At 42.5% G+C, this 23308-nt stretch overlaps 1 protein-coding gene across 1 annotated transcript in view; it reads left to right on the forward strand.

Moving 5' to 3' along the window:
• Window positions 1-23308, forward strand: part of FNTB (farnesyltransferase, CAAX box, subunit beta) — a 72598-nt gene that overhangs the window by 37352 nt on the left and 11938 nt on the right. Inside the window, exons 5-9 of the mRNA XM_006142410.3 lie at window positions 10697-10843; window positions 10942-11025; window positions 15564-15650; window positions 19761-19890; window positions 22540-22672. Of these exons, the coding sequence (XP_006142472.1) occupies window positions 10697-10843; window positions 10942-11025; window positions 15564-15650; window positions 19761-19890; window positions 22540-22672 (581 nt within the window). The remainder of the gene's footprint in view (window positions 1-10696; window positions 10844-10941; window positions 11026-15563; window positions 15651-19760; window positions 19891-22539; window positions 22673-23308) is intronic.

Here is a 23308-nt window from a genome sequence, read left to right on the forward strand (position 1 = left end):
TCTTTTTTTAAAAGTTTATTTATTTCTTCCTTTCATGAGCAAGAGAGACAGAGAAAGTGAAAGGGAGAGAAAGCACCCTTCAACAGGGTCTTTGAGCTGCAGTCCACCCCCAGCTTCAGCCAACCCGATCACAGGCACAAACATACCCAGCATGTTCAGGGAGGCCCCTGAACATGAACCTGGAACCTCCCCATGAGGGGTGTCCTTGTCAGCATCATCTTGGAAGGACTCTGAACAAGGGTGTGTTTTCTCCCCTCCTCTCCCAGTGTCTGGATGCCAGCCGCCCATGGCTCTGCTATTGGATCCTGCACAGCCTGGAGCTACTAGACGAACCCATCCCCCAGATAGTGGCGACTGAGTGAGTCTGGCTTTGGGGAATCTAGAGTGTTTTTCTAAAATTGTATTTTGAGTTTGGGATTCTTCTTGTTTTGTTTCTATTTCATTTGTTTTGAATGGAAAAAAAAAAAAAAAAAAAGGCCAGAGCTACAAAGAAACCCTTGCCCTTCTCTTGACCTCTAGCAACTTCCTGAAACTCTACTTTGGAAGCTTTGGAAGCTGGTGGGTAGAATAAGACTTTGAACTCCCAAGGGAAAGATTCTGGTTTCTTCTATGGCCTTTTCTTTTGGCTCTTGGCTCTGGTCTTTGAGAAAAGTCTTCATCATCAACTTTAAGAGGCACGCTTTTGCCAGAAAGCACAGTCTGCATTTGAATAGCTTCTGTAAAGAAGCGCGTGCCAACCCAGCGGACAGAAATGCTGCTGCCTTCCATAAACACCTCCAGAGAAGTACCTTCTCTCCAGTGCTTGGAGGGCGGTACAGCTCAGGATGGGGTTGGATGTGTTCCTGTCTTGGTGTGCAAATGCCATGACGCACAGTTTTCTTAAACCTCTGATTTCTGATTAGAGATCTAAGCAACTGAGATTCTTCCCAGGCTGCCTGTGCAGATGGCGTTCTCAGTGTGGTGCCTCAGTCTCAGAAGCTCATCAAAATGTATATCTTTTTTTAAAAGTTTATTTATTTCTTCCTTTCATGAGCAAGAGAGACAGAGAAAGTGAAAGGGAGAGAAAGCACCCTTCAACAGGGTCTTTGAGCTGCAGTCCACCCCCAGCTTCAGCCAACCCGATCACAGGCACAAACACATACCCAGCATGTTCAGGGAGGCCCCTGAACATGAACCTGGAACCTCCCCATGAGGGTCAGTCTCACAGAGCATTGTGTTCTGCTGCACTGTCATCTAGTCCCCCACAATTTATATCTTAGAAAAACAGTGGATCTTTAGTCTTAGGGGTACCTAGCATAGGAATTGGATCCGTGAGATCCACTGAAAATACGCATGTCTTGGTGGTGGCTTGATGAGTTCATCCCTTCCCCTCTTCCCGCACCTGGTGCTCCCAGTGGTGCAGAATCTGGAATGGGAGGCTCCTGAACCAGGTTGGTTTTCCCGTAGCATAAGGAGGCCACTGTAGCAAGACACATGGAGATTAGCTGGTGCCCCTCCCTGGTCACAGTGCCCCTGCCGCAGTCACATTGTCAGGTCAGAGGAACAGAAGTGCACATTGTCTCATTCATTCTGTCTTAACAATAACCTCTCATTCTTGCCTTCCTGGGCAGGGTCTTGTGATGAATGTGGATGGGGATGATAATAAAGAATTAGGCCATTAACCCTTGTGATGTGCATGCTGCCTTCTGAGGGAGAGCAGAAATGTGCATTGTTCTTACCACCAGGATGCTGCTGCAGGCCCAGCTGCTTCCAGCCCTGGAAGTGGACTTGGACACAGTTTCTGCAGTAGCAGGAATTTAATTGTCAAAATAAAGGCCCCTGTGTTTTTGAAATACCAATTGGGGGTTGGAGGTTGTTTGAGAAGCTTTTCCCCCACACCTACACAATGAGGGTGTTTGCTAGGAGGATGGGCAAGTCTGTATGAGAGGAGAGGAGAAGGCACAAGAGGATTGTTTGAAGTGAAGTCTGGGTACCTGGTGGAGGAGGACAGCCAAGCTGGACATGGGAAGGTAGAACGATAAGGTGTTCCCAGAGTGGAAGACCTCACATCAGAATTGATTTGGAGTTTTTGTAGGTTGAATAGTTGGTGTTTATATAACATTGATAGTTAAGGCTTTTTCCGAGCAATTGTCAGAGCTGCTTTTGTGGCACTATCAGATAGGAGGAGAAGAACCTCTAATGGACTTTTTGCAGTGAAGAATTGGAAACAACCTAAATGCCAACACTAGGGGATGTTTTAAAATATATTTAAATTTCAAGTAAATTATAGTACCATACATATATAATGAAATACAATGCAGTCATTCAAACGTTTCTATATTGGGTCATCAGGAAAGTCCTGTAGAGCTGGCAGGTGGTATAGCAGTCAAGGCGCTGGACTCCCACATGGCCAGCTGTGATTGGAGTCCTAGACTTAGCAGCTTGCTTTCTTACTTTCCCTCTCTCTCTCTCTGTTCAAATTGAAGAAAAATAAATAAATAACATAAAATAAAATAATTCTTAAGAAAAAAGAACAGTTATGATGTATTTTTCTTTGCAAAAATGTGTCATGACTTTTCCATTGTCCCAATGTATATAAATGTGTATCTTTATATATAAAAATATTATATAGAGAGATGTGAAAACAGGTAGTTAAAATTCATCTTTTATAAATTAAAAATAGTTATATGCTCAGAGAAAAACACAAGGATATACACACGGTAGTAGAAATGATTTTTGGATCATGAGGTCAAAAGTAAATTTTCTAAGCTTATTTGCATTTTCTAAAATTTGTACAATGAACATTTATTGTTTTATAATTAAAAGAATGTTTTAGACATAGAAAGCTGATTTGTCCTAATTTTTTAAGAACTGCTTGACAGCTTTTTCACAGCTGCCTTAAAAGCTTTACCTGTGGTTCTTCTGAACATTGATTTACTGAACTTTTAAAGAATTACTTAGACTTTCCATGAATGTGTTTTGTGCTTACCAGGCAATGAATTCTAAGTGCAGATATTATTTGTTATGAATAAACCCTAGTAGCTCTGACTTATAAATAGGAAAGAAACTACTTTCAGTATGACACAGAGCATTCTTAATGACTTCTATGAAAATATGGAGGATTTTTTAGACAACTTGAAATAAGATATTGCCTTTTAATTTGTTTGGCACAGGGGAAATAGATGGGTTCATTTCCATATCCCCTCATACAGATATTAAGGTGACCTAGAGGCAGAGTTGGCTCTGGAGTTGTATTATTTTCCTGCCTTCCTCTCTCCCTCCGGCCCCACCTAGCATAAAGCTGTCTCTCTGTTGTGCTTTGGTTTTTTCAGGGAACATTATAGCAAGCTGGGTTCCCCCTAGTGGACAAAATCACGTTTGCCAGCCACTGCGACAGCAGACTAAAGCCAGCAAGGCCAGGTTTTTACTGCTGGTATCAAGGTTTCAAGAATAATATATTCTTTGATAGGAGTTTAGCTTGCCCCTCTTAAGAGATTATATGCACTAGTTTTTGTGTGTTTACTTAAAATAGTATTTTGGAGCCAGACTTTATTTGCTTTACTTAATGATTTTAGCATTGAAGCATTCTCCTTTAATGAGAATCCCATGCTTTGTTATTGAAAGCTAGTTTTTAAAAATAATTATCTCATTTAATTTTATTTATTTATTTTAATTTGACAGAGAGGAGAAGAGTGAGAGAGAGAGGGAAGTGAGAAAGCTAGCCGCCAGGTCTGGGACTTGAACTGCAGTTGACCATGTGGGAGTCCAGTGCCCTTAACCACCATGCCACCTGCCAGCACCTATTGAAATCTATATTAATAAAACACACAGAGCAGAATGAAAACCACAGGGATACCATTGTACTGTTAAAGTTAGGTTTTTGCGTTAGCTTCTATGAGGTCTGACAATTGTCTTCAATGAAACAATCATTCTGGGACTTTTTTATTATTTATTTATTTATTCACTCATTTATTTATTTATTTATTTATTTAAATTTGACCAGAGAGAGACACAGAGAGAGGGAAAGTGAGAAAGCAAGCCACCAGTTCAGGACTCGAACTGTGGTAGGTCATGTGGGAGTGTCCAGCGCTTTAACCACCATGCCACCTGCTCGTCCCCATTCTGGGACTTTTTAACATAGAAAGTTTTTCCAAAGATTAATTCAAATTTTGATATTTCAGTGTTTTATTATTTCCTTTTCAAAGGTTATTTGTAGCTTATCCCCTGAGTAACCTCTTCAATATTTTTTTAAAGAGGTTTTTGTCTTTGGGTGTGTGCACTCACCAGGGAGAGAGACAGAGACAATGAGAGGGAAAGGGACAAATCAGCCCCCCAGGGGAGATGACCACACTGCAGTCCCTTCTCTTCCATTCTCCTCCTGGGGTCTTCGGCATGCACGCCCACGCACCTAGCGTGATTTTTCAAGGTACTGGGTCCAGGACTCGAACTGCAGTCGACTATGTGGGAGCCCAGCAATGTAATTGCTACACCATCTGCTGGCCCCTCAATTTTTTTTTTTTTTTTAATCACCAGAGGGCATGTGCACTTGCCAGAGAGAGATAGAAAGACAGGGAGAAAGTCCCCCTCAGTGGGGCATGGTCATGTTGTAGCCCTTTCTCCATTTCTTCATCCTTTGAGATTTAAGTATTTTTCTTTTTAATTTTTACATTGAAATATAATTTATGTATTTTTTTTACCTTTACCTTTTATATTATATCTAATCATTTGTGTTCTGGATTTATTTATTGATTACACATGCATGTATGCATACCAGAGGGCACATGGATGAAAGAGAGGAAGTGAGAGAAAGCATCTCCCAACAGGTCTGGCCACACCACGTCCTTTTTCCTCTAATTCTCCATCCCATCAGGATCCTGGGCACTCATGCATATGCACCACTTATGGTTTTTCAAGCTGATGGGGCCAGGACTTGAACCTTGTTTAGCCATGTGGGATCCAGCTTTCTCTTCACAGAATCTAACTGCTGTGCTATGGGGCCAGCCCTTCTGGGTGTTTCATAGGCCCAGTGCTGCTGGCACTGCTCTGACCTGTGGGTACAGGTGAGAGATGCTGGTAAATTCCTCTACAGGATATTCCCCACAACAGAAAATCATCAGGCCCAAAATGTCAATGATGAGAAAGCTGAGCACCTACAACAAAAAGCCAACCTCAGACTTGACCGTACTTCCAGAACAGCAGCTTCCCAGAGGATTGCAGATGCTACCTGTCCAAGTCTGATCAGCACTGGCCTCCTAGAATCTACAGGTGATGCTGCTTTCACCTGTCCCCTGTCGTGCCGTATCTGGAGACAGAGTTTTCCCTCTTCATTGTACCAAGCTGAGGCTGTTTTACAGTATGAAATTGGAAAGAATTAGTACTGTAAGAATCCTGCTCTCCATTCATGCATCTTAGATTTGCATCTGCCCCTAATCCATTCTGTTCCAGGATGACTGTTCCTTTTTCCTTTCTACCAAATCTGTGTTTATGATGCTTTTAAAAAATGTTTTTTGTTATTGTTGTTCACAACTAATGGACCCTAACCTCTGGTCCTTTTTCTGTTCTGTTCATGTTTCCATCTTGTATATGCCCCAACCCTGCCATTGGTAAGCATATTACTTGGCTACTATTACCTGTTTCATTTGTTTTATTCTTATTGGTTTCTGCCTTGTTTCCCTGCTCGCTTAGTACTATTTGCCTATTTACTGTACATACTGTGTAGTCCTTCAACCAAGTTAGACAGTGATATCCAGAATCAGCCACTTGAGATCAGTCCTTAACCATCACCTAAAAAATCTGAATAAATATATAAGGCCCACAGGAAATCATTGATACTTTGAAATTGATCCCCTTACAAGTTTTTCACTCTTTATTGGTTGAATGATAGAGCATTGACATTCCATAGAACATTCCACGATAATGAAAATGTTTTAAATGGCAGCTACTAGCCACGAGTAGCTATTGAGCCCTTGACATGTGACTTGAATGACTGAGGAGCTGATTTTTTTTTGTTGTAATTTATTTAAATAAAAATTTTAATAGCCTCAAATGGTTAGTGGTTGCCTACTGAACAGGACAGCTGAATCATATTGCTGTGCAAAATGTGGTCCCCAGCACAGTGGCATTGCCATCACCTAAGTGCTTACTAGAAATGCACTACTCGGGCCCAACTAGGTTTTGAATTAGAGCTGCATCAAGATCCCCAGGTGATTTCTTTGCACACTCAAGTTTGAGAAGCCCTGATACTTAGCTGAACATTGTAGTCACATAGGAAATATTTTTTATAAAATACTGCCACCTGGGTCTCACCCTCAGTGATTCTGATTTAATTCATTTAAGGTATGGCTTGGGCAGCAGGGTTTTTTGTTTTGTTTTTGAGAACATCCCCAGAGTGATTCTAATTGTGCATCCAGATCACCTGGAAATGTGGTAAAAATCAAGAGGCCCAGGCTTTTTTGTTTTCAGTTGACCTAGATGTCTGTGTTCTTTATTGGCTTTCCATTGGTTTTGATACACACATTGTGGGTTTTGAAAATCCCTGGACTAAACGATAGTTCCCCACTTCATTGGTAATTGTGATATAAACTTGAAAATCGATCTATAACATCTTTCAGTTATATATTTAAGTGAATGATTTTGTGAATATTTGACTCAAGTACTTGAATCAGTGTTTGTATATTGTTGCCTCCTTATGAAATTTTACTAGTTGGTGAATTTCTGGTTTGTAAGGTAAGTTTTTCTCTCCCTCTTGTTAGGTAGAAGTATTATTAACATTTTGTTTTTCAAAATTGCAAAGATGGCTGCTAATGACAGCTGGTAGCCTCACGGTCAATTTGGCAGTTCCTTAAGGTGCAAGTTGGAAAGCCTCGGGATCAGAATGTTCTGTAATATGGAAGTGCCTGAGATTCAAGAGAAGCCCAACCCCCAGTTCTCCAGCACATCCCCAGAGACAGCCCAGTGCTGCGTGTCAGCTGAGAGAGGTTGGCATGGAGGGACGAGTCAAGGTGTCTGGTACATTGAGATCCCAGCTTACTTGGACTTTAGGCTACAGGGTCAGGAGTGTTGTATTCACTACCATGCTATCTTAGGAGCTGGGAAAGTGAATGGATACTTAGTTGACTCTTTTTATTTCTTCTTTTTAATGTGCTGTTAAGTTTTATATCAGCTAACATGTTTTGGTTTTGTGGTACAAAAAGCATTGGTTATGCTAGTGAAGACAACCTTCGTTAGGACATAAGTTTACTGGCTATTTGTTCTGGGAAATGGCATAAGTATTGATGTCAATTTGAAAAATATGTAAGGAACAGTTTTTCTGCAAAAATTATTTCACAGCGAAGCAAAAAATAATTAGAGTAAAAAGACAACCCTCCGAATAGGAGAAAATATTTGCAAATTATTCCTCAGACAGGGATTGAGATCCAGACTATATAGGGAACTCAAGCAGCTTGTCCATAAAAAGAGACTAATCCAATTAAAAAACAGACAAATAAATTGAATAGATAGCTCTCCAAAGAAGACTTATGAATGGCTAAAAGGCATATGAAAAAATGTTCAAAGTCTCCAGTAATAAGGGAAATGCAAATTAAAACCACAATGAAAGGGGTCAACAGGTGGTGAGGTTGAGGCTCTGGACTTCAACATGACCAACAGTGGTTTGAGTGCTGGATCTGGTGGTTTGAAAACCATGCTAGGTGCATGTGTGTGCATGCCCCAAATCCCGGGAGAATGGAAGAGAAGAGATTGCAGGGTGACCATCCACAGGGGGATGATGTCTCACTTTCCCTCTCACTGTCTCTTTTTTGTGTCTCTGGCAAATGCACATGCCCTATGACAAAAACCTAAACAAACCAAAATCACTATGAGATACCATTTAACCCCATTTAGAATGGCTAGAATAAAAAAATAAAGAACGATAAGTACTGGCAAGGCTGTGGTGAAAAGGGAACCCTCTTACACTGTTGGTGGGAATGTAAATTAGTACAACTTCTGTGTAAACCAATATGGAGATTCCTCAAAAACCTACAAATAGAACTACCATATGACCCAGTAATTCTACTCCTTGGTATTTACCTAGAGGATAGGAAAACACTGAGTTGAAAAGATACTTATACATCCATGTTTACTGTAACATTATTCACAATTCCTAAAACATGGGGCCAACCTAAGTGTCCAAAACCTGATGATTGGGTTGAAAAATATATATGTGGCACATGTATACTACAGACTATTATATATTATGTATATGCCACATACATACAACAGACTGTTATGTATGTGCTACATATGTACTGTGGACTATTACTCAGCTATAAGAAAAAAAAGAGATCCTATCATTTGATTCAAAGTGGATAAATATAGAAGACTTAATGTTGAGTGAAGTGAGCCAGACTTTGAAAGATACATGCTGTATATCCCCATTCAGTTTGTATCAAATATCTGCACTCTGTGGCAGAAATTGAGGGATCTGAATATGGGATAATAAAGAAGATACATGTAAATTCCAGAGATCATAAGGGAGGAGAGGATGGTAGACTGTGGGTGGTAGAGGCTGGATGTGAGATGCAAAGGGAAGAAACATTAACTTAACAGACAGAAAAAAGTAAAATTCTCTGTTGAAAAAAAATATTATATACATCATGATAGAGACTTTATGTGGAATTTAAAAATTAAAAGTTATCAAAAATTATTTGTTATTAAAAATGTGCCACAGGCCTAGCTGTGGTAGCATGCAGTGGACACTGCTGCTCAGTAAGCTGAGGCCACATGGAAGCATGGTCTTGATTCTAGCCCACCCTAGAAAGCCAGGTGTGCTGTGTGTCTGTCATCCCAGCTACTCACAAGGCTGAGGCAGGAGGATGGAAAACAGCACAACTCTAAAAAAAAGTATCACTGACGCTCATACATGCACACAAAATTAAAAATAAAATGTGCCATTGTAGTCTTTCCTTCTCTGATCCTTAACTTTAGATTCAATCCTTGCATTTTCTGCAGAAATCTTTTATGTGTAAACAGTGTGAATGTGTATTGTTTTTAACCTGTAAGGATTTCAGGACTCAAGCAACAGGCCAGCAGCATTTTATATTGCTGTCCCTGCCCAGGTAATGCAATGTCTGAAATCAAAAGTGGTCAAGTTGGTTTGGCAAACCAGTGATCAGTTTGTGTCTTTATGAGATTGACTAGAATCTGTGGTCTTTCTGGCAGCATAGATAAGAAATAATGAGAAGAAAAAGCCCAGGAGAAGAAGGTCCCAGAACACTAGCTGGACCCTGGTTCGTAGCTTGTTCTCTGAAATGGAGGTTTGACCTGATAGGAAGACTGTGACCCTGCTGACCCGGGGGGGACAACTGAATAACCAGAGTTTTCCTGGAGCATCCTTTTCTGGTGAACTACAGAGGACCTGGGACAAATAGGAGTTCTTAGGATTTCACCTAAAGCAAGAATGTAACTTCTGGGCAATCTGATGCCATGCTTGGAGGTAAACCCTCAGTAACTGGAGCCTGTTTGGATTAGTTTGAGGAATTCTCCAAGAACCCGCAGGCTGTGATGTGTTCTTGTCACACGAGTCAGTAGTGGGTTTGCCACAATCAAGGTGGGCATGATTGAAGCCTACTGATCTTGCATTCTCCTAACCATGGAGGTGGGCTCCAGTGAAGCTTGTTTACGAGGCTGGTCAGTGTTGCTATGGTGCGGTATCTGCAGGGCTCTCCCACATGGGAAGGTTCTAGGTTGGCATCCAGAGATCTCCCTGAATGCACCAGCTGTGCACATGCCCATGTTTTGGGGCTAGCTAGGGCTGTGGCATCGGGACCTCATTGGGGGTGCTATTTCTCTGTCTCTCACTCTGTCCTTCTTGCTCATGGAAGAAAAAAAAATTAAAAAGCGTGTTTTTTATTAATGGTAGGAGTAGGAATCAGTAGAAGAAAAAAAAAAAGGAATCAGTAGTTCACTTGGGCTCAGGTGGCAATGGCAGTGAGAAGGCATCTCGAAGTGTTCATGCAGACCTAGAGAATGAGTCTAACCAGAGTGGTTAGTGTGGAAAGAAGCAGTTGAGCACCAAATTGTGGACAAAATTCAAAAGCGGAAAGGTCCCTGAAGGCAAGGAGGAGCTGGTACCACATATTCAGGGTGGCAGAATGAGGGAAAAGGATGGAAATGGTTTGGTGAAGAAGCATGAGACTCTTGCCCCTAAGCCTATGTGAATCTGTGTCTTCTCAGCCTTAAGTTCTGTGCTTCATGACTAGCAAATGCTTAAATACAAACTTCAGGAAGGCATACAAAACTGATGATAGGGCTGGTCCCATGGCCTTAGTGGTTAAGGGAGCCAGAGCCCACATAGCCAACCAAGCAATTTGAATGCCAGCCCAGGAGCTGGTAAAACATGCCAAGTACTTGTGGCTGTGTGGCCAGAATCCCAGCAAGATGAAGAAGTGGGGGAGGGCGGCATGACTGGTTATGCGCCATTGGCGGGGATGCTTTCTTCCTCTTTCTCTGTCTCTCTATCTCTCTCTGACAAGTGCCCATACCCTCTGGCAATTAAAAAAATGATGTTAGCTAGGGAGAGAGTTAAGTCCTTTGGGGGAGGTTATAGTCAATAGGCAGTAGGGTAGGGTTTTTTCCTGTTGTGATGGGGGGATCATTGGAAAGCCATAGAACCTGGTGGGAATTTGGAGTTTGGAAATTGATGCTCTCTGACCATGTTCCCCTCTGACTGCATACCTAGTGTGTGTCAGTTTCTGGAGCTGTGTCAGAGCCCAGAAGGCGGCTTCGGAGGAGGCCCTGGTCAATACCCACACCTTGCACCCACGTATGCAGCAGTCAACGCGCTGTGCATCATTGGCACTGAGGAGGCCTACGACGTCATTAACAGGTATAGCCATGCCACCGTAATGGAAACTCAGGAGGGCTCCCTCCTACCTGCTCATGACTACTCATGCCTTTCCTGCCTCTCTCCCCTTTGTTTTTCAGAGAGAAGCTTCTTGAGTATCTGTACTCGCTGAAGCAACCTGATGGCTCCTTTCTCATGCATGTTGGAGGTGAGGTGGATGTGAGGTGAGTGGGGCACTGAGGTTGCTGCCTTGGTAGATTCTAGAGCTTATCTGCTGTTAGAGACACTGAGTAATGTGCAGATACTGCTGCTTTTTCTCATAGAGTGATGCATAGAATGACCTGTCAATGACATGGCATCATAACCAATGCAGATAGGATGCATCTCAAGTATCGCTGTCACTTGACTTCTAAATATCAAAATATATTGAGTAGTTGAGAAAGTCGTAATGCTTTTTTGCATAGAAAAACAAGTCATGACATTCCTCACTACCTAATAAGTCAGAATAAAATGAAGTAATTTATTTTAAAAATTAAAAGTACGTTGTTTGGGGGGCCAGCAGGTGGCCTGGTGGTTAAGGGCACTGGATTCCCACATGACTGATCGTGGTTTGAGTCCTGGACCTGACAGCTTGCTTTCTCACTTTCCCACTCTCTTGCTGTCTCTCACTCTGTCCCTCTCTGGTCAAATTAATATAAATAAATAAAGTTAAATAAAATAATTATTTACAAAGGTTATTTATTTTAAAAGTACGTTGTTTGGTATAAAATAATATAATAAAAATAACTATGTTGTGTAGTATAATTGTCCCTCTCTCTGGGATAGGAAAGAGGAAGAAATCCCAGTAGGAACTCAGTAAATAACTCTGAATGATTTCGATGAAATCATGAGAATGTTTAATACCCGGGGCCCTCGCAAGGCATGTGAGTTGATTTGGGAGGTTCAGAGAGACTGCAGACCACTGAAGTGTAGTGCAGTAAAGTTGCACTAACTGATTGGTTGGCTCAAAATTATTGTTTTACTCAGGAGGTGTGTGATTTATCTTACAACTAGACTCCTCACCTGGCAGGAGATTACTTATGAGGCATATAGAGAATGCAGTCTTTTCTTAAAGGTAGTGGATCTTTAAGATTGGATGCCATTTTCCTATTATATAGTTTGAGAAATATATATTTTTTTGGTGAGGTTTCTCATCCAAAGCCATCTTACTGCCTATATGTTGGGTTGTCCGCAAAGTCATGACACATTTTGCATAGAAAAATACATCATGACTCTCCTGATGACCTAATATATATGGGTTTGCTTCGGAGTAGATTGATTTACATTCTTGCTTAGGAACCTAACTTAACCACTGGTTTCAAAGTATAGGGGAAGAAACGGACACGAAGGTTGTGAAGCATAAAACACATTGCAGATAAAGTGGGTTACCAGTCTGCAAAGGCCGTCAGGAAAAGACTTTCTCCTGTCTGTAATCTGTCTGTTCAGACTGAAATATTTGAACTAATTTTCTGTTCACATGTAACTAATGAAGCTAATATAACTACCGAGATAAAAGAACATTTTATTGACTCTCCTTAAGGAGAAAGATAATTTTTTCCCTTCATTTTTTTTTACACTACATTTTCATTTTTATTTTGTATATATTTACAAAATATATAATTTACTTTTTTTAATACTTACTGCGGTTTATTTCCAAGCAGAATATGAGTGACCCAGACCCCAAGAGGAGGCATACGTGCCTTTCTCTAATTTACTTATTTTATTACATTTTCATTCTTGGTCTGTATTTGTTCTACCAAATATTATAACTGGAAACTGCTTATGAAAACTTACCAAGATTATTAGGCAAAGCAAATAAGCCATAGGAAGCTCCTTTGGTATTTTTTCCCGTATCTTTTTCTGTTATGATTATTCTCTAACTTACTTATTTTTCCAGCGTCAGTTTTTTCCCCTCTGTGTTCTTACTCATATTTGCTAGACAAATGCTAGGAAACCTCTCCCATCAAGTAGCTTTGTTGCTTTGAAGAGCACGGTAGCCCTAATCCTCCCCTACCTGTGCTCATCTGGTGAGGCTCTGCCATTTGAGTCTGTGCTTTTGATTCCCTGAAGGGATGAGAGACAGAAATGGTGGCCAAAACCTCTGAGAGCACATCCGGTGTTCTCGCTCCACCTGCTTCTTCATATGCCAATTCCAGTGTCTTTCCATTAGTGCTCCTTTCACTGTCCTTTGTCTGGAAGCATCAGCCAGCACTCGGAACGCATGTCACCTGGACTTGACTGGGAAGGAGACAGCTTGGCATGTGGAGGCCAGCTTGCACTCAGCTGGGTTAGATACAGGTGGTCTCCCTCTCTCTGTGTTTTTAAGTCTACTTATTTCTTTAGAAAAGATAGAAAAAAGAGTGATAGAAAGAGAGAGTGTGATAGCATCCCCAACAGGGTCCTCACACCCTAACCCAGCCTCAGCCAGTCCTGATCACAGACACCCCAGGCCGGGTGTATACAAGGAGACCTCAGGACATGAACCTAGAACCTTCCCATGTAGATCCACTTGCCTTGCTGCTGTGCCACTGTCTGGCTCCATAGAGGTGGTCTCTTGAGCCATCAGATCTGCCGCAGTTCCTGCTAATGCCTGAGATGAGCTTATTCAAGTGTTTACATCTCCAGGGTACTGCAAAAAAATCAAATCACAGTGAACTCACAGCTAGCACCTTTTTTACTCAGTTCTTTTTAAGAATTATTTTATTTAACTTTATTTATTTATTTTAATTTGACAAGAGAGGGACAGAGTGAGAGAGAGAGGGAAGGTAAAAAGCAAGCCACCAGGTCCAGGACTTGAACATGGTCGACCATGTGGGAGTCCACTGCCCTTAACCACCATGCCACCTGCCAGTCCCTTTCCTCAGTTCTTAAGAAAGGAACCATGACTTATCCCTGACTCCTAATTTAGGTTATATAATATGGAACACTCTGTGGGGATCAGGGGAGAGAAGGATCCAACATTTTCCCCAGTTAGGTGACAGAGCCAGAGGTGTGTTCAAGAAATGAGAAGTTCGGTGTGGTTGTAATGTGGAGGGCCTGTGGGCGAGCAGTGGAGCTGGAGGGACAGGCCAGCAACAGACTGAGGAGGCCCTGCAATCGCCTCATGGGGGCTGGTGTTTCTTCTGGCAGTTTTTAAGTAGGGAGTGATGTGACCTGATTAGCATTTTGTTAGAAGTTCTCCAGTTGCAAGGAGTGGATTGTAGTGTTTTAATGAACGTCTTTTGGTTTCAGAGCTGGAGGGAGGGAGTCCCAACAGGAGACTGATGCAGATAGACGATAGCGGTGACATGGGCTTGGGTGGCGGCAGCGAGGACAGATAATAGCAGACAGATTTGAGAACTGTGATATGTCCGCACAGAGGGAGAGAGGAAGGAGCGCCACAGAAACTTGTATTTTCTTCTCCCCCCTCAGTGTGAGATCTCGGATGAGTGGCTCTGGCTTCACTTCTCAGGTCTTCCACTTATGAGAGGCAAACTCTGTTACAGGCCACCTCCCTACCTCTGAGAGCACATTAGGATTCAAGAGCAAATATTTCTGAGCCTCTTTGAGAGGTTCAAGACCTGAAGGAAATTCCATCAGACCCTCCAAGTCAGCATTTGGGAAGCGGTAGCGGTTGGCATTGGCACACGCGAGTCCACCTGCTCCTGGTGCCTGCTGCTGTAACACACCCTCTGCCGCGTGCCTTTAGCCAGAGGGTTTATGGCCTGCTTTAGAGTGTGTCTGTTGGGCTCATAAAAATGCTGGTAGGATGGTGATGCTTGTAGCTCCTGCAGAGATTTCTGTGGAATTCTTCAGTAAGTCTGGCTTCAAATTCTGTCTGAGTAAGATGGAAACTAGGCTCTTTTTTTTTTTTTTCCCCCTTTTTCTGTTCCTTAGGAGCCTTAGAAAAAGGGTCATGAGCAGAATTGAAACAAATAGTTTCTGTCTTCTTCATGCCGGGTATTTGAAAAGACCATAATGGGGAAGAAGAGGCAGTTCATGGACGTGTTCCATGACAGAGAAACTGACATAAAATGTGTTGAGAAGAATTAGGGCTGAGAGGATGGCAAGAATTATTCCAAATCAAGGAGGATAATGTTAAAAAAAAAAAAAAAAAGTGTTCCTTTCTCATTTAAGGTATGTGTCTGTTTACATTTGGTGAGGGCCTTGAAATCAAAGCTCTTTTCTCCCTGGAGAGGTTTAAGGAATGTACGTGAGTGGACTCACCTATTTCTGTCCCTCTTGTTTGGTCCAGTAGCCAGTGGGGTTTGTGGCCTGCTTTAGAGAGTATCTGTTGCCCAAAGAGTATAATTAACTTTTAATGTGTCCTGCCATGAATAGACAGAAATCCTAGATCTGAAATAGTACTGACATTTGAGTGAATGAGCCAGCATCTGAAGTGCCTGAATGGCTCCTTGGAATTGTGGGAACCATGTAGGTCTTTGAAAGAAGAGCTAAGTCCACTTTGGACGGGAATCGGGCTGTCGCTTCCTCTGATGCTGATTTGACCATGTGGAGCTAGGGAGAATAGAATGTTATGTTCTTTCACGGAACCATGCCGGGAGCAACTCTATCCAAATAGAATGTCACACCTCTCAGTTTGGAGACCCAGCAGGACTGACCTGGTGCCAAGAGTGAGGACAAGAGGTGATTATAGCCACTAGGCTAAGCCAGCAATCTACCCGGTCTTATTTAGCTCTTCCTTGGATCTTAACACATTTCCTCTCTGTTTCTGTCTTTCCAGAAGTGCATATTGTGCTGCCTCGGTAGCCTCCCTGACCAACATCATCACCCCAGACCTCTTTGAGGGCACTGCTGAATGGATAACAAGGTGAGAGAGGCCGGGATTTCTCCTGGCCTCTTAGAGAGCGGGTGGTCAACACCTTCTTCAGAATAATAATAGAAAATGAAAAAGGCTAGAAGATAATACAGATGTACAAGAGTTATGTTAGGGTTGTATGCACATTAATAAAAATTACTTAAAATTTCTCCTTTTTCCCAAACGTCCTTTCATGTTATAGTGTAGACTGGCAAAGAGAAAAATTGGGGTAAATATTAGGCGGTCGAAGAAGTCATGACATAGTTTTCTGTACAAAAATGCACCATGATTTCTCTAACAACCCAACAGTATTAGTGGGAGTCTAAACTGATTTTAACTAGTTTGGAGAGCAATTTGGCAATATCTCAGAGATGCCCTTGCCTATATGACCCAGTAATTCTTCTACAGACTCTCACACACATGCATGGAAGAGATTGCATAGCACTTGTTTGTAACAGCCAAACGCTGGAAAGAGATGCAGTGTCCATTAGCACCGCATGGATAAGTATGTTGTGGTAGGGTCCCACTGGCATATAATGTGATCATATTGGAATATATATGTAATATTATGGCACATATATGTAAACTAATATAACATATATAGTTATGTTGGAATATAACTCAGTTAAAATAGTGAACTAGAGCTACATGTATCAGTACGGATAAACCTCAAAGACTGTTTTTTGTTTTTTTTTTTAAAGGATATAAAGAAAACATATAGACCAGCACATTTACTTAAAATTTGAAAACATTCAAAGTAATTCTGTATTGTTTACAGGAAGATGCATGTGCAGGAATAATATAAAAAGTGCATGGGAAAAGTAAACATCCAATTTCAGGGTGATGGTTACTTGTGGCGAGAGAACAAAGGATCAAAGATGAGATCAGGGGAAGTCTACACAGGAAATTTCAGCTGTGTGTGGAATAGTTCACTTCTTAAATAAACTTACAAACAGAACAACACCCGAAGCTCACATGGCGGTGGAATCTAAGCTAGAAGTTAGATACATGTATGTTCTACATATTATTTGGCATACTTTTCTAGGTGCATCAAACATTTTTTAACTTTTTGGGGAGGGAGAGATTTTTGCTATAGGGTGTGTGCTCTCACTGTAGTGACAGAGAGAGGCAGAGAGGGAAGCAAGAAATCACCCTCCAGAGGGGATGGCAATAGTCCCTTTTCCACAGTCCCTTCTCCTCTGTTCTCCTCTTAGGATTTTGGGCACGCATACACACTCCTGGTGCGAGTTTTAAGTTACTGGGTCCAGGGCTTGAACCTTGGTCGACTAGGTGGAAGTCCAGTGACGTAACTGCTATGCCATCTGCTGGTCCCTCAAACATTTTATAATTTAAAAATATTAGTTGGGGACCAGCAGATGGCATAGTGATTAAGGCACTGGACTCCCACATAGCCAATTGCAGTTTGAGTCCTGGACCTGGTAGCTTGCTTTCTCACTTTTCCTCTCTCTGTCTCTGGTGAGCATGTATCCCTATAGCAAATTAAAAAAATGATAATACTAATAAAATTAAATCTTTAAAATTAAAAACATACCTAATAGTAGTTAACATGTATACCATGGATGACAGCCAACCTGTATTGTTTTGTGTTTTTAACATTTTTATAGTGATCAAAGTAATAACTATTACTATGTGACTATAATTTATAATGAAGCCGGATGATATGCTATGATCATATTTGCTCTTTGGCCTAACTTTCATTTTCCTGGAGTTAAAAGTCTCTGTCATGAATGTATACATCATGAATCCATTCCTAAATTCCCTACCAGAACCATAAAATTACTCTCAGTACAAACGCTTCAGGTGGTCTCTCTGTTCTCTTTAGCGTGTGTGAATATTGGTATGTGTGTGTGCGCGCACGTGTGTGCGCGTGAGTGTGTGTGTGTGTTTCCAGCTATCCTCCCGCCCTCCTGCTTCAATCTGGACAGATTGCTCTCAGCTTGCTGCTCAGCAGGCACCTAGGAGCTTCCTTTCAGCTTGAAATTCACTTCACTTCTCTCCTTTGTGGAAGCCCCTGTCCTTCTTTTCTTGGTTTATTTTCTCATTTTAATGAAACACATAATTCATTAGTTCCCCAAATGGTTACCTAGGAAATACATTCTTAAGATCATGCATCTGTCTTTATTTTAATCTCACACCTGTTTGACAGTTTCTTTGGGTAGAGATTTCAAAATTGGAAATGGCATAAACTATATTCCTTCTGAATTTTGTAAACATTGTTCCGTTATCTTCTAGCCTCCAATGTTGTGATTAATAGTGTTGAAAATAATGATAACCAGCATTTATTGAGGATTATGTAGTGCTTATTAGTAAGGTAGCTATAGTTGAGAGATTGAGTGTGGACACTGCCCAGGTTTGGTTCTTTATATTTTCTCAGCTGAGATTTGTCATCTTTTTATTCAGAATGTGTGTTTTTCTTCACTTTGCTGTGGAAAATATGTAATTATATTATCTTCTGGGAAGTCCTTTTCTGGTCATTTCAACCTCTGGGGATCTTAGAGTTGGCATATCAGATTTCCATAACTCTTCATATGTTGAACAATTTTTGGATTATATCTTGGATATTGTGATGTTGTCTCTATTTTCTTTTTTTTTTGGAGAGGTTTTCGCTATAGGGTGTGTGCGCTCGCCAGACAGACAGACAGAGAGAGACATAAAGACAGAAAGCGAGAAATCACCCCCCAGGGGGGATGGTCACGCTGCAATCCCTTCTCCATTCCCCTCTCGGGATCTTGGGCACGCACGCACATGCACCCGGTGTGAGTTTTAAGCCACCGGTCTGGGACGCGAACCGCGGTCGACTACGTGAGAGTCCAGCGACATAGCCATTACACTAACCGCTGGTCCCCTTGTCTCTATGTTGTAAAGAATGGATTCTGTCAGATTGCTCCCAAGGGCATTAATGTTTTTCTTTTAGCAGGCAATGAATTGGTTAGTGCCATGGTTTAGATGTCCCTGAGAAAGCCATTTGTTAGGATTTGGTTGTATTGTGAAGATACTCAGAGGAAACTCAATGCCTTCATGGTGTTGAAAGGTGGGGCCTCTGGGGGTGATTATGTGATTAGGATAGGCCCCTTTGACTGACTCCTGGCAGGTTTATAACAAGGGGGAATGACACCAAGGCAGCTCACATGGACAGAGACGTATGCTCCCGTTCCTTCACGATGTAGCACCCTGCATGGCCTCGGACCCCATCAACATGGAAACCCTTACCAGATGTGGCCTTTGGACCTTGGGACCTTTAAACCTTGAGCTGAATCAACCTCTAGTCTTTCAAATTACCCAGGTATCTTTTATTATCAACAACAGAATGAACTAGAACGTTCAGACTCAACTTGGCACACCTGAAGTGGGTGGTTGCTCATATCTCGTCAGTGCTTAGTTAGAAGCTTCTTTCAATTTACCCAGTGTGCACGTGAGTCAGGGGTCAGGCAGAAACTTGAACTAAGTTTAAACACAGGATTGGGGTTTTCCTTCTCTGACTTCTTTCTGGAGCCTCCACACTTTCTGACAGCCTGTTTCTTCCTGCCAGAAAGATGGTGGGCTTTGCGTTGGAGTATTAGCTGCTCCTGTTGCCGTCCTCAGGGCAAACCTGGCCCCCACCTGGGTCTTTTTCAGACAGGATCTTGCTATGTTGCCCAGACAATCCTTGATTTTACAATCTTCCTGTCTCGTGTTACTGGGATTATAGGTAAGCGTGACTGCATCTGGCCTTTAGGTTGGACTAAAGGGACTCAAACCTGGGTCTTTCATGTAGAACACAGCATCATAGTAGCATGCACTACTGTGACTGGTCCTGAATAATTTGAATACATAGAAAATTATCATTTTTAATTTTTTTTCAAATAATACGAAGATAAACATATTCATGATAAAAACTTTGAAATAGAGAAACAAAAAAAAAAGCCACCACTATACCAGTACATTTACCTGTTGTTTCCTTTCCTTTCCTTTTTTTTGTGAGGAATAGGTGTCTCCAGAAGATAATGGGATGACATCTTGGTCTTCACATTTATGACAGCTTATGGCTTCATCTGAGCAAGCTCTTCCTGGCTCCCTCAGATGTCCTGGCCACTCAACCAACTTTTCTCAATCTCTTCTTAGGTGTCAGAACTGGGAAGGTGGCATTGGCGGGGTACCAGGGATGGAAGCCCATGGCGGCTACACTTTCTGTGGCCTGGCTGCACTGGTCATCCTCAAGAAGGAACGTTCCTTGAACTTGAAGAACTTACTAGTAAGTGTCGAGCTGTCGTCTCCTCAGGCCCGAGGTTATGGTGATACGACTCTGCACTGAGACACACAGGCTTTGGGAAGGGCTGACAGTGCTAGCCCTGACTACTGCTCTAGCCCAGAAACGACCAGTCCTGGAATGAAGCATTCAATGGAGTTGGTACATTTAGCACTGACCCGAGGCAGTGGGTAGAGTCAACAACGGTTCTGAGTCTTGGCTTCCTTCTTCCCACCTTCCTGTCTTCTTGCACAGAACTGTCCATGTAGTGTTAGGCCAACGCCACATGTTCCATCCTCAAACTTCAGTCTCCTAAAAGTAAAGGTTACCATGTGTCTTAGAAAGAATCTCCTGAGGAAAAAAAATTATAAGAAGGGCTTGGAAGTGTTTCAAAGCCAAGCTTTCATTACCTCCCGTACCATGTATTTAGCACCTACATTTAAATGAGTGCTCCAGGCAGAGTTGGGTAATTGCATTGAGAAGGTGGCCCAAGCACTCATGGCTGGACTTCAAGCTCCTGGCCTGTATTCAGAACGCACCCCGGAAGTAGCCAGCTGCTAAGAGTCACTAGACTAGGCTTTTGTTACCTGTGGAGACCTAGTTCACAAGCACACCACAGCCACTGCCACCAAAGAGAAGGTGTTGCCCGCTGTGTCTTCTAGGGAGCACGTACCCCCGATCATGACCGCAAAATAAACCAGCTGCAACTGACATTCAGCTCCTCTCCCTGAGTTCAGCTCCCAGGCTCTCATCATGGGTCCTATTATGAGCTTTCGAGAATTTCTGTTGCACTCTGGAGAGCTTTAACCAGCTGCGTTTTGCCCTTTCCCTCAAGAAGCCTCCCACAGAATATTCTTCTTAAAGGTTTTTGACATCTTGAAGGTTCACATTGAAGTGGCCAAGCCTGTGCACTGGACTTAGAGTTTATCAGGCAATTTTGAAATCTGAGCACCAGCAAGAAAGAAAATATAACAGTCTCTTCTTCCAGGTAGAAATAAAGAATAGCATTAGTGAATGCTTGAGTTATAACAACAGTAGTCTCAGTTTGAATCCTGTTTCTCCTAGTTCCTAGACATGGGACCTTGGGCAAATGGTCTAATCTGTTTTAGTTTCGTTTTCTTTCTGTTGTAAGGTAGGGGTAATGATCTTTATTCTTTTGGAGATCAAAGGAAAGAACGTTATGTAAACCGCCTACCACATAGTTGGTGCTCAGTAAATGTTAGCATCCCACTTACCCCGGTTGTTGGGTCGTTGGGTAAGTCATGATGTAATTTTCCTATGTTTTTGTTTGTAAAAATGCATGATGACTTTCCCGACAACTCAATATTTCCTTGCCACCATATGCTTTGGGAGCACTAGGATGTGTATCTGCAGGGTTTTATGAATTTATATAGCCAAGGGAAATAGAATAAACCCATGAGCTTCAGCTCTCAAAAAAAAAAAAAAAAAAAAAGTCTGGCTTAAAACACTTTAGCTGTGGGGTAAGTAAAATGAAGAGTGGACTCGAATTTTAGTGCCTGCTTTCTCTTAAATAACACTTAGCCCACATTCAATAAGTGACATATATTCCTTTATAAAGCACTGGTTCATTTAAGACCAACTAAGGATATATTATTACGTGAACCTGCAGTACACTGCTTTATGTCTATTTATTTATTTATTTATTTTTTTAAATTCAGGATTGTGACATTATGGAGAAGTTTTGCCTTGAACCAGGGATATATAAGATCTAAACTCACAGTGGTCAAGGAAGGGTTGACCCTGCCTGCTTCCATAGAGGTTCCTGAGAATGGCCACTTTTCGAAGCTCAATCTAGTAAGACCTTGCACCCTTCAGGTCGGCGAGGCTGCTCCGTCAGCCTGTGGCTGGTGGCTGGCCCTCCTTTGGCGGGCTGGGGAGTGAATTAGAAATGTCATATCTGTGCAGCCAGTTGGTTCTGAGCATTCTGAGAGGCCAGAGCCGTGACTATCTTGAAATTTGTAGTAGAGTGTATTTAAAAACCTTGGAGATAAATGAGGCACAGTGGTATCATGTGTGACCACCTAGTGACATCAAGAGCCACTTTACAGCTTCCAAGTAAAAGATTTTCTTATATCAGCCACCCAGGACCCTCTGGAGAAGCAGGGAGGCCCACCTAGGCAGAGCCATTATTTGGTAATCAGGACTTCTGCTTCCAGTCCTCGTGGAGTTCCTCAGGTGCCAAAGAAAAGTGGAGCAGTTGGAGACTATCTGATGAGATGCAGCACAGAAGTTCACTTACCTGCTTTTAACATACTTCCCTGAGTGGGCACTGATAAGCAATGAGCTATTGCTGATGTTGCCTTAAATTTCCCATCTAAACTGTGTTTAGGAGACCTTTGCAGGTCTCCCTGCAAATCCTTCTGGCCTCTAATCCTCTCTGCACTGGCCCATTAGGCACAGGAAAGGTAGCTGTCTCTTAGGCATCAGCAGAGACTGTGTGGCTGCTTGCAGGGGTCAGCTCCAATGCTGAACTCAGTGCCAGTGGCCATGAAGCAGGGGGGTAGGAAGGCAAAGCACCCCACCTTGAGTGCCAAGAAGCCTTCCCTCCCACCAGCTTGCTTCCGGAGTTCCTGTCTGGCTAGATTTTGTCTCTTTTAACCTATACCTGCCTCTTCATCTGTGTCTTATTCTCAGCAATGGGTGACGAGCCGGCAGATGCGATTTGAAGGCGGCTTTCAGGGCCGCTGCAACAAGCTGGTGGATGGCTGCTACTCCTTCTGGCAGGCAGGGCTCCTGCCTCTGCTCCACCGAGCGCTGCACGCTCAAGGTGAGCCTGGGAGCTGCTTGCTGGGCTAATGATTTCCCTAGGTTGCTACCACTTGGGGAAACCAGGGTGCTTTTAAGAGGGGCTCGACTGACCTACCCACCAGCTCTGGCTGTCATGGATTTTGAGCGACCTGCCTGAAGCTCCTGACTTGAGGCATGCGTATGCAGAATATTTAGGGGTCATTCTTTGCCTCTTTAAAGCTGTTGCAGGAGGCACTTCCTTTAAACTGCTCCCAAGAGGCCCGTGCTGCCGCTTTGTTATCTGGAGGGAGCAGGCCCCTCCTGTCGGGGCCCCACAGCGACTGCCACCTCAGCTGGGTGTGAAGCCAGTCATGTCAGAGCTGACAGCACACACTGCTCTTGGTCACAGCAGTGACAGGAAAGGCAGCTGCGTAAAGGGCAGAGAACCCATGGAGAAAGGACTACGGTGTCTGGCCGGCTGTGTAGTTGTCACCTAATAAATGTTGTCTTTTAAATTCCTTGAGCAGTACTAAATGTGAATTTGTTCACCTACACCATAGAAATGGAGAAGCCCATGCTGGTTTCTGTGGGAGTTCTCAAAGGAGGTTGTAAAACTGAAGAATTCAGATGAGCAGAAACTCTGAGAACATTCCCGAATCCCTTATCTCTTTGGAAC

Source organism: Tupaia chinensis, unplaced genomic scaffold (assembly GCF_000334495.1).
Source record: "Tupaia chinensis unplaced genomic scaffold, TupChi_1.0 Scaffold000075_1, whole genome shotgun sequence".
In the NCBI taxonomy this organism is placed as follows: Eukaryota; Metazoa; Chordata; class Mammalia; order Scandentia; family Tupaiidae; genus Tupaia; species Tupaia belangeri.